The 12141-nt window shown below is 42.7% G+C and overlaps 1 protein-coding gene across 3 annotated transcripts in view; it reads right to left on the reverse strand.

The window, feature by feature from the left end:
* The window catches only part of cadps2 (Ca++-dependent secretion activator 2), a 782646-nt gene that overhangs the window by 411107 nt on the left and 359398 nt on the right, over positions 1 to 12141 (reverse strand). For all 3 annotated transcript variants that reach the window (XM_078568371.1, XM_078568372.1, XM_078568373.1), the window contains exon 6: positions 10471 to 10592. In XM_078568371.1, coding sequence (XP_078424497.1) covers positions 10471 to 10592 — 122 coding nt within the window. The remainder of the gene's footprint in view (positions 1 to 10470; positions 10593 to 12141) is intronic.

Below are 12141 nucleotides of genomic sequence, written 5' to 3' on the forward strand. Positions count from 1 at the left end.
TGTCTTTTCTGCCAACATTTGATTCCAACTCATTCGACTCAGATGCATTCTCATCCAATCAAAGTTGGCTTTCCCCCAATTAATTATCCCTGCTCTGGATTGTTCCTTGTCCTTTTCCATGACCAACTAAACTTTATGATACAATGGTCACTGTGCCCTAGAGGCTCTCCCACTGATATTTGATCCACTTGGCCCAACTCATTCCCCAGAACCAGGTCCAACAGTGCCTGCCCTCTCACTGGACCGGAAACATACTGCTGCAGAAAATTATCTTGAACACATTCCAGGAACTCTCACTCCTTTTGTTCCTTTGTACTATTCCTATCCCAATCTATACTTGGATAATTGAAGTCCCCCATTATAATAACTCGATAATTCTTGCACCTCTCTTCTTTGCAAATTTGTTTCTCTGCATCCTTTTCACTAGTTGTTGGTCTATATACTACACCGATCAATGTTAATTCACCTTTTTCATTCCTTACCTCTAGCCAGAGAGATTCCGCGCTTGACCCCTCTGGAACATCCTCTCCCTCCAGTACTGTAATGCCATCCTTAGTCAATACTGCCACTCCTCCCCCAACTTTTCTTCCTTTCTTGTCTCTCCTAAACACTTTGTACCCGGGAATATTTAACGCCCAGTCCTCCCCTTCTTTGAGCCAGCTCTCTGTTATAGCAATAACATCATAATTCCATTTGTCTACCTGTGTCTATAGTTCACCAATCTAATTAGCCACAATCCGTGCATTCACATACATGCACATTAACCCTGATTTAGGCTTTTTTTTTCTTTCCCCCTTACTCTGACCCCATCTAATGACTTACCACTGCCTACTCTAATTCTATCAAACTTTTCAAGTATTGCATTTACCTTGATATTATTCTCTGAGATTTCCTCCTTATCCTTCAATATTTCTCTACTTCCCACTGCCAGTTTTTCCCCTCTCCACTCTGAATTTCCCCTTAGGTTCCCATCCTCCTGCCAATCTAGTTTAAACCCTCCCCAACAGCACTAGCAAACCTCCCCGTGAGGACATTAGTCCCAGTCCTGTTAAGGTGTAACCCATCCCTCTTGTACAGGTCCCACTTACCCCAGAACTGGTGCTACTGCCTCAGAAAACTAAAGCCCTCCCCCCTACTCCATTTCTTCAGCAATGTGTTCAACTGCTCAATCTTCCCATTCTTATGCCCACTAGCTCGTGGCATTGGGAGTGATCCTGGGATTACTGCTCTTGAGATCCTGATTTTTAATTCCCTTACTAACTCCTTAAAATCTGCTTTCAGGACCTCAGCCCTCGTCCCTGGTGCCACATCTTGGTTCTTGCTACAGTCCTCTGGGGAATCATTTCGCTTACCTAATCCAAAATGGAAAAGCAGTTAGAGAATGAGATAGCTTCAGGGGCTTCCTGTACTACCTTAGATACTCCAGCAGTCACTCATTCCCTCTCTGCCCATGTACTTCTTAGCTGCAGTGTGGCCACCTCTCTAAATGTGCTATCCATGTGATCCTCAGCCTTGTGGATATACCACAGTGACTCCAGCTGCCGCTCGAGCTCCACAATCTCTCGTTCAAATTTCTGCAGCTGGTGACATTTCTTGCAGACTTAGTCATCGAGGGCACTTTGTGCCTGCACAATTTCCCACATCCTGCAGGACGCACCTTCCACATGGCCGAGCTGTACTGACATACCTTAGACTATATATAAAGTGGTTACTACAATATGGTATAATATAACGCATATGTCACTTATCAATCATCAACTCTGTACCGAGTCTGGAAACGCCTATGCTTACCAACCAGTCAACATACGGGACTTCTGCGACGTCACTTTAAGATTTATCTATAAACTGCCAGCTCATTCACTCCGCTGCTTTATGGGCTCGCTCTCCAGGCTCCCGCTGTTTTATGGGCACTCTCTCTCTCTGAACTCCCACAGTTTTATGGGCTCTCTTTCTCTGAGCTCCCACTGCTTTATGGGCACTCTCTCTCTCTCTCTCTCAGAATTCCTGCTGTTTTACGGGCTCTCTCTCTCTCTCTCTCACAGAACTCCCAATGCTTTAAGGGATCTCTCTCTCTGAACTCCTGCTGGTTTATGGGCTCTCTCTCTCTGAGCTCCTGTTACTTTATGGACTCTATCTCTCTCTCTCTCTCTCGCTCCCAGAACTTCCACTGCTTTACAGACTCATTCTCTCTCTCTGAACTCCCGCTACTTTACGGTCTCTCTCTCTATCTCTCAGTACTCCTGCTGCTTTATGGGCTCTTTCTATCTCTCTCTCTCAGAGCTCCCCCTGTTTTACAGACTCTCTCTCTCTCTCAGTACTCCTGCTGCTTTATGGGCTCTTTCTATCTCTCTCTCTCAGAGCTCCCCCTGTTTTACAGACTCTTTCTCTCTCTCAGAACTCCTGCTGATTTATGGGCTCTCTCTCTCTCTCTCTCAGAACTCCATCCACTTTATGGGCTCTTTCTATTTCTCTCACTGAACTCATGCTACTTTATGGGCTCTCTCTCTCAGAACTCCCGCTGCTCTATGGGCTCTCTCTCTCCGAACTCCTGTTGTTTTATGGGCTCTCTCTCTCTTTGAACTCCCGCTACTTTATGGGCTCTGTCTCTGAAATCCCGCTGCTTTATGGGCTCTCTCTCTCCGAACTCCTGCTGCTTTATGGGCTCTCTCTCTCCGAACTCCTGCTGCTTTATGGGCTCTCTCTCTCCGAACTCCTGCTGCTTTATGGGCTCTCTCTCTCTCCCTGAACTCTCGCTGCTTTATGGGCACTCGCGCTCTCTCTCCAAACTTCTGCTGCTTTATGGGCTCTCTCTCTCTGAACTCCAGCTGCTTTATGGGCTCTCTCTCTCTCCCTGAACTCTCGCTGCTTTATGGGCACTCGCGCTCTCTCTCCAAACTTCTGCTGCTTTATGGGCTCTCTCTCTCCGAACTCCTGCTGCTTTATGGGCTCTCTCTCTCCGAACTCCTGCTGCTTTATGGGCTCTCTCTCTCTCCCTGAACTCTCGCTGCTTTATGGGCACTCGCGCTCTCTCTCCAAACTTCTGCTGCTTTATAGGCTCTCTCTCTCTGAACTCCAGCTGCTTTATGGGCTCTCTCTCTCTCTCTCTATCTGAACTCCTACTGCTTTCTGGGCACTCTCTCTCCAAAGGTCTGCTGCTTTGTGGGCTCTCACTCTCTGAACTCCTGCTGCTTTATGGGCTCTCTCTCTCTCTGAACTCCCACTGCATTATGGCACTCTCTCTCTCTCCAAACTCCTGCTGCTTTATGGGCTCTCCCTCTTAGAACCCGTGCTGCTTTATGGGCTCTCTCTCTCTCTGAACTTCCATTGCTTTACGGGCACTCTCTCTCTCTCTCCAGACTCCTGCGGCTTTATGGGCTCTCTCTCTCCGATCTCCTGCTGCTTAATGGGCTCTCTCTCTCTCTCTGAACTTCCACTGCTTTATGGGCACTCTCTCTCTCTCCAAACTTCTGCGGCTTTATGGGCTCTCTCCTTGTCTGAACTCCTGCTGCTTTATGGGCTCTCCCTCTCTGAACTCCAGCTGCTTTATGGGCTCTCTCTCTAGAACTCCCACTGCTTCAGGGGTGCTCTCTCTCTCTGAATTACCATTGCTTTATGGGTAACCTATGAACTTACAGCTTTCTTGTGATGTCACTGTGATTTTTTTTTCTCTTCAAACCCGGCATTCTAGTGCTGAAGCTGCTGTCCTTGGTGCATTCCCCAACCAGGTTCGCTCTCTGCCTCTCTCCTGGCTATTTTCCATCAATCAATCCTAAATCCATGCTAATATATTACCCCCAATCCCATGAGTCATAATTTTGCATAATAACTTTTTCTGCAGTGCCTTATTTTTTAAATCTAAATGCACCACCTATTCTGGTCCCCCCTTACCCACCCTACTAATTCCAGCATCAAAGAACTCTGACAAACTAGGAGGAGCATATAGTCGAGTCTCCCAGGGGTCAATATTAGGACCACTGCTCCTTTTGATATATATTGAAGACCTGGACTTGGGAATATAGGGGAATATTTATTTTACTTTTGCAGGTGACACAAAACTTAAATGTAGTAAAAAGTCAGGAGAATAATAACAGCCTTCAGAAGGTCATAGCCAGACTGGTGAAATTGCAAGACACATGGCAGATGAAACTTAATACAGGGAGGTGTGAAGTGATTCATTTTGGTAGGAAGGACCAGGAGAGACAGCATAAACCAAATGGTACAATTTTAAATGGAGCACAGGAACAGAGGTTGGAACACTCTTTTAGTCGAAAAATTTGGCTCTGACATCCTGGGTGTCTGCCATTTTAATTCTTCGCCCCACTCCCAATCTGACATCTCTGTCCTTGGCCTCCTACACTGTTCTACTGAAGCTCAAAGGAAGCTCAAGGAACAGCATCTCATCTTCCGATGTGGTGCTTTACAACCTTCCGGACTTACCACTGGGTTCACTAATTTCAGATCATAACCACTGTTTCCATTTTTACAGACAGCAACTGTTGACAGTGACTGTGCTATACCCATTTACCCCTCCACGAGATCAATCTTTTATTTCTTTACAGTATTTATCCGATTAATATTCCCTTTTGCCTTGCTCCATCATCCCTTTTGTGATTTAATTTCTTCTGCCTTCCACTCTATCATAAATTTTTACTTTTGTTCTTGCCCACGTCCCTCCTTTCCTTTCCTCTCTACTTGCTTAAAACCTGTTACATCTCTAACTTCTTCAGTTCTGATTAACCTGAAACATTAACACTGTTTTACTCTCCACAGATGCTGCCTGACCTGAATAGTTTCTCTAATTTTGTTTTCTATTTTAGTTTTCCAACATCTGTATTATTTTGCTTTTGAATGAAGACTAAATCAAAATTATGCAGCACCTTTATGGAAAAATTACTGTTTCATGCAACAGGTGCTAATCTTGAGATGTCAACCATCTTCTTCTGCAGTATGTTCTCTAAGTCAACATTTTCAACTTTTCCCAGTCTGCAAACTCATATATGCCGTCACCTCCAGGGAATCAAAACTTTTCCTGATGGATGTGTGTTTGAGTTCATGAACCTAATGTCCATTGTCCTTCACTGGACCATTAATTTAATTATCAACAACAAGGGGGCTGTTTAGCTCAGTTGGCTAGATAGCTAGAGTGTAGTGCGGAATGACATCATTGGTGTGGGGTCAATCCCTGTACTGGCTGTCATAGTCATGAAAGGCTGCCTCCTTACCTTGTCCCACACTTGATGCAGAGTGGTGCCTCTTAAGCTATATAACCACCTGTCTCTCTGTAACAGAGAGATTCCTTGTGGACTATGGCTAGCTACTTCACCTAACATATATTAAAAAAAACCTGCCTGCTCTCGCAGATATCTTAGACAGAATTTTTATTCTGTTACTACCCTGATTTTTGGGTGTTATTGGGCAACCAGATGCAAGAAATAAGGTGCAGAAATGTGCCAGGTTAGCATCTCACTATATTTTTTGGTGGATAATTAAAAGTGCTGGTCTCAAACAGATGGGAAATCATTTTAATATTAATTTGGGTCAGTGTATTTCCACACCAGTCCTTCCATTTCTTGTGCAGAATGCCTGATGCAAAGCACATCCATTCTAAGTGTATCTTCACATTGCTGGGCACCAGTAAACAATCAAGATATTGTGAAAAAGCTTCACAATATAAAGGCAAGCGTATTTTTGAAATTTCTTAAATAGGTCTTTTAACTTTTGTGGTTTTCCCTCTTGGCACACAGTGCCTTGAGCCTTTGTGCCAATTGATGTCACTTATTTATTTTTATCACTGGCATCACTACTAACACCAATGGGTTTGCCAATGATAGGTCTCGTCTGTCTGGAAGACAGGGTCCAATAAATGAATGCCAACCAGATCAGGCAACATGAAGGATCTTCTGCTCCCAGAACAAGGATATATGCATCAGTGGGTAGAGGAGAAATAGGAAGTTGCATTCGCAGACCCCAATTTCATCATTGAGGTATGTGAATATCTAAATGACCATAATGTGAGATGCTACCTCAGATGCACCCCAATAACTGGGAAACTAATGGCACTAAAGGCTGACAAGTTCCCTGGATCTGATGGCCTGCATCCTAGGGTCTTAAAGGAAGCGGCTGCAGAGATAGTGGATGCATTCATCATAATTTTCCAAAATTCCCTAGATTCTGGAAAGGTCTCAGCAGATTGGAAAAATAGTAAATGAAACACCTCTGTTCAGGAAAAGAGGTAGACAGAAAGCAAGGAACTATAGGCCAATTAGCCTAACGTCTGTCATTGGGAAAATGCTAGAATCCATTATGAAAGAGGTTGTAGCAAGACATTTAGAAAATCATAATGCAATCAAACAGATTTAACATGGTTTTGTATTTGACAAATTTATTACGGTTCTTTGAGGAAGTAACAAGCAAAGTGGATTCAGGGGAACCTGTGGATGTGGTGTACTTAGATTTCCAAAAGGCATTTGATAAGGTGCCACATCAAGGGTTGCTGCACAAGATAAGAGATCCTGGGGGGTTGATATGTTAGCATGCATAGAGGACTGATTAGCTAACAAGAAGCAGAGTGTGGGGATAAATAATTAATTTTCATGTTGGCAAACTGCAACCATTAGAGTGCCACAGGGTTCGGTGCAGCGGCATCAGCTTTTTATAATCAACATTAATGACTTGGATGGAGAAACCAAATGTCCGGTTGCTAAATTTGTTCATCACACAAAAATAGTTTGGAAAGAATGTTGTGAAGGGGACACAAAGGGTGGAATTTTATGGCCCTGTTGCAGTGGGGGCAGGGCTGTAAAATGCAGTGAGCTGTTCAAAATTCCGTCCAAAAAATCTACAAGGGATATAGATAGGTTAAATTTGGTAAATGGAGTATAATGTGGCAAAATGTTAGCTTGTACACTTTGACAGGTAGAACAGAAAGGCAGAATATTACTTAAATGGAGAGAAACAGCAGAATGCTGCAGTTCAGAGGCTGTCCTTATACATGAAACACAAAAAGTTAGTTTGCAGGTACAGCAAGTAACTAGGAAGGCAAATGAAATGTTTGCCTTTATTGCAAGGGGGATGGAGTATAAAAGTAGGAAGGGGAGGCGGTGGGGTAGTGGTATTGTCGCTGGACAAGTAATCCAGAGACCCAGTGTAATGATCTGGGGACCTGGGTTCAATAAAAAAAATCTGCAATTAAAAGTCTAGTGATGACCGTGAAACCATTGTCGATTGTTGTAAAAATCCATCTGGTTCACTATTGTCCTTTAGGGAAGGAAATCTGCCGTCCTTACCTGGTCTGGCATACATGTGACTCCAGACCCACAGCAATGTGGTTGACTCTTACAAGCCCTCTGAACAAAGGCAATTAGAGATGGGTAATAAATGCTGGCCTAGCCAGCGACGCTCACTTCCCATGAATGAAAAAAGACTTGCCACAACTGTACAGGGCATTGGTGAGGCCACATGTAGAGTATTGTAAATAGTGTAAGAGGGATATATTTGCATTGGAAACAGTTCACTATAGACTGGTTCCTGGGGTTGTTTTATGAGAAAAGGTTGAACAGGTTGGGCCCTATTCTCACCTGAGTTTACAAAAATGAGAGGCGGTCTTGTTGAAACAGATAAGATTCTGAGCGGGATTGACAGGATAAAGGCCCACCCCAGAGATTTGAGCACAAAATCTAGGTTGATGCTCCAGTCCAATACTGAGGGAGTGCTGCATTGTTTTTAGGATAAGTGGCCCCAGTGCCCTCTTAGGTGAATATAAGCAAGCCCATATGGCAATACTCTGATGATTAGGGGAGATCTCCCTGATGTTCTGCCAATAATTATTCCTCAAACAGCTTCACTAAAACAGGTCATTTGATCATTATCACAGTACTGGTTGTGTTTGCTCTGCTTAAATTAGCTGCCATATTTCCTACAGCAGTAACAATGCTTAAAATAAAACATATTTAATTGTAAGGCATTTTGGGAGGTCCTAAGATCATGACAGGTGCTATACAAATGCAACTTTTTTTTATTCATGGATCTTGCTATGTGCAAAATTGGGTACTGTGTTTGCCTACACAACAGTCATTACAATATATAAAATTAATCAATTGCAGAGCACTTAAAGATTTCTCTGACAGTCATGATAAGTGTAATATTAGGGTGTTCGGGACTGTAAGGGTAAATGTGGGGCTGGGGAAACAGTACTGCCCACATTATAATGTAGAGAATCACATGAGAGTAGAAGAGTGTAGGAACGAGTCTGGTAGAAGTCAGCATGAAGACAGCACCTAGTAAGGACTGTATCCAGTATATATGTATATAGTTGTGTGTTATTAATAAACAGTTATTGTTCTACCAAACCTCTTTATAAGACAACATATAACCTTACTACAATAAGATGCTGTCATCATATCTCAGGAACGAAAAAAGGAAATCTAGATGTGAAAGATGGAAGTAGACAAGGGGGACAATTCTTTGAAATAATTACAGAATTGGAATATAAATCAGTGCTCCAAATTGAGGGTCTGCTCTTGATATTCACTTGGGTTAAGCATTACTGATCTCTCCTGTAAATAGCCCCCATGTCCCTAACAACCAGAATTTTAATTTTACTTCCCAGTATTTAGACATATGACAGTGTGATCTAGGATGTAGCAATAGCTCATGTTATATGACTGAATACTATATAAGGCACTTGTCCTGATGTGCATTTTGCCAGTCTTTCAAAAGGAGGACTGATCAACCCTTTGGGACAAGAGCAAATACATTTGATTAAGTAGCTTTACTTTGCAGTGAGCAGAAAATGTAACAGCTTCAGCTGGAAATTGGGTAATGGGTGTCTCCTTAAGTTCCTTCTAAGTTACAGCTAAGCCAACCTGTCTTCATCCTTTCTGGAACATCAAGGGGTTGAAACAAAGACACACTTCCACTGTCTCCTATTCCGACTCATCCTTTCCCAGCATTTCAAACTGTAGGCCTTTTCACATTCTTTAGTCTTTCCTTTCTCAAACAATCAATTTTTTTTAAACGGTAGCATCACAGTCACTTTCTGATTTGCCTCAACATCTTTCATTTCCTTTACAGTCGGGATAGTGCCCTGCACGTTTCAGCTTGGCATCTCACTCAGTTATCTCAATGAAAAATGTTTCCAGAAATGTATCCAATAGCCTCGCAAAACACATTCAGCAAAATGATTAAATACCTAAAATAGAGAATGTTTATTTTGGTAGCCAACTACTAATGAAAATAGCAATTAAATAAATACTTATTAGTGTCCGGCTAGATCATTCTTTCTTTCCCCATTTCTGGGTGTTTCATGTATTTAGATAGGAAGAGGGCCATATTTACATTGCATCATTCTGAAAAGCTATAGTTATACAAACAATAGGCAGAAAAGATAAATTTACATGTATTTTGAACTGCAAAATAATTCAGCTGACATTTCTGCTCTGGTTTCTCTTCCTATTCAACATAGAGAATAACTCAGCAACACCTTTTGTTCAACTGGCATGCATTACAAACTAATCCACTGAGCTTTCAAAGCCTTGGGGAACTCTTTTCTCTGGGTGGCATTATAACACTCTAAAAGAGATTACTGCACAGTTTAAAAGCTGGGATGTATTCTGAATATTATTTTCCTTAAGTAAGCTTACAAATACCATGCACACAGTCGAACTGCAGGTTTGTGTTTTCTTGCCACATTGCTGTCGTCTCAGTGGCTTAGCAAGTTTATCAAGTGAGTAGCTATGTCTTGTGGACAAGAGCCCAGGCACAATCTGTACTGAGGTTTCTGGTCTTGGCCAGGGCTGCTTCAATTGGGCTGAGGGTGTCTAGTTGAGGAGAATTAAATTGATCAGTCCTTCCACATTTCTCTTGCTGGAAGCATATACTTGTGGACAGTATGTGAGGATAGTTACGGATAGCTATGGCCTCGGTTATGATGCCAAACATGGTTGAATCACCTTGCTTGCCCTGTCAGCCTAGGCTCCCACGTGAAGTGCAATCACTGGAGTTGAGGGATGGGGAGGCAAGTTACTGGAAGGCAAACATGAAATCATACCACAGCAAAGTGTCAATAGCTTCAAGAGAAGAGGGGTGAAGTGAAACTTGCAGAAAATACAGGCAGTATAATATATATGTGATGGTACATAGTGCAATAGCTAAGGACTAGTGTTCAGCACAATGTGGCTAATGTAAATTTCCTCTGCATGAATACTGTAACATGTCAGCCCACTTGCAAAGTGGTTGTCATTTGAGAGTACAATGACCTGAGATTGATGCAAGTTATGAATGAAAAAAGCACCTCTCAGTTCCCAAACATTAGATCTGAACTAGCCAAAGATCTTGCCCAACTCAAATGGCATTCTACCATCAGATGTTAACAAAATCTAAGTTTGTGCAATCTGAACACATGGCTGGTGTTGGTGTTTCAACTTCACTACAGACAAAGCAAGTGTGTAAGATCAACACAGAATAACTTACTGTGGCCTTGAGGCTTCTGCTTGGTCAGTCTGAAGCTTTTCTCCACCTTCCACTTCCATTGTGCAATACACAATACGATTGGGTGCCACTGATTTCAGCCCTTGAACTTCCCTTATAACAATCTAAAAACACAATGAAAAGGCTTCAGGAACAGCGAGGCAAGATCTTTGAAAACATATTGATTGTTTCTTGCTACTTTAAGAGCGGCACAGGCAGAAGCACTTCACACTTGCATACTATTAGAAAAAGAAGTTGCATCATAGATGGTGCCCTGGAGTTCACTTTTGGAATGCTTAGCTGGAAGTCGGAGACACAAGAAGCACTGGCCTCTTCCCACTGATCCTCCAATGGGGGACAGTAGCATGCAGGTGATGTAAAAATGGCACAGCAGTGCCTGGGCCTGGGCCCCTCGTTCAGCAGAGCTATCGCTGAGCCCAGTTAGAAATATAAAAGTGCCCTAGAAGGATTTCTACTGAACCTTGCATTCTACATCATGAACACTAAACCTGTCTTCTTCCTTGGCATTGACATTCCCATGGTCCCAGAAGCTTAGGAACCATCATGTTTCAAAAGGCTTGTGTCACTGTCTGCGCTTAGCATGATATCCCTCAATGCCATTCATGGGGATGTTCATATCACTCTGAAATGTGTTACTGGGCAAAGCATAAACTGCATTAGTTGGGCATCTATTTCAAATATCAACTACTCAGAGTTGGGGTGGACAAAGAAAGATTTATGAAAGCCAATTACTCAACTACTCACTAAAAACCAATTTATGCCTCTGGGAGTGAATTTAATTTGTAAAGGTAATCTGAGATGGAGATACACCCTTGTCAAAGAAAAGGTATCAGCAGAAATGCTGCTTCCACTAAACATCTGACATTAGTCTCTTCAGTTAAATTATATATTGAAGTACTATCCAATGCACCAAGCTATTTTCCTGATCTGGAGATATGGATCTGAGTGATCCAGTTAAGTTTACAACAGTAAAGCTCATCCACTGCAAAATGTCACTGAAAGACAAGAGTTCAAATTTTAAATTAATCATGTACAAAGTAAGACTGATGGCAGGCAGCCAACACGTTGGATGTTCACCTTCTAGACATCAGGCACAGGGAGCTGTATTGCACAGCAGGTGTCCAGTATAAGCCACTGTATGTGGGTGACGTGACTGTGCACAAGCCTGCTCCGGCTCCCCCAAAATGATATTCAAATTATGCAGCTGCCCTCTAGTGTGTCTGAGCAGTGCAGCAGCAAAAAATAAATCATAAACCATGCCAATCCTGCCCAGTGCCTGGACTCCCCCTTCCCCTGCAGGCCCTGCCAAGAAATCTTCATGAATGGCCAGTCCCTCACCAGCAGCTGGCATGTAAACTTCTGGTCCTGGTTTTCAAGATACATAAGAACATAAGATGTAGGAGCAGATGTAGGCCATTCATGGCTGATTTGATAATCCTCAACTCCACTTTTCTGCCTTGTCCCCATAACCCTTGATTCCCTTACTGATTAAAAATCTGTCTATCTCAGCCTTCAATATACTTAAAGACCCAGCCTATACAGCCCTATGCGGTAAAGAATTCCACAGATTCACTACCCTCTGAGAGAAGAAATTCCTCCCCATCTTTGTTTTAAGTGGGTGCCCCCTTACTCTGAGATTATGCCCTCTGGTCC

This window comes from Cetorhinus maximus, chromosome 22 (genome assembly GCF_964194155.1).
Source record: "Cetorhinus maximus chromosome 22, sCetMax3.hap1.1, whole genome shotgun sequence".
Classification (NCBI taxonomy): domain Eukaryota; kingdom Metazoa; phylum Chordata; class Chondrichthyes; order Lamniformes; family Cetorhinidae; genus Cetorhinus; species Cetorhinus maximus.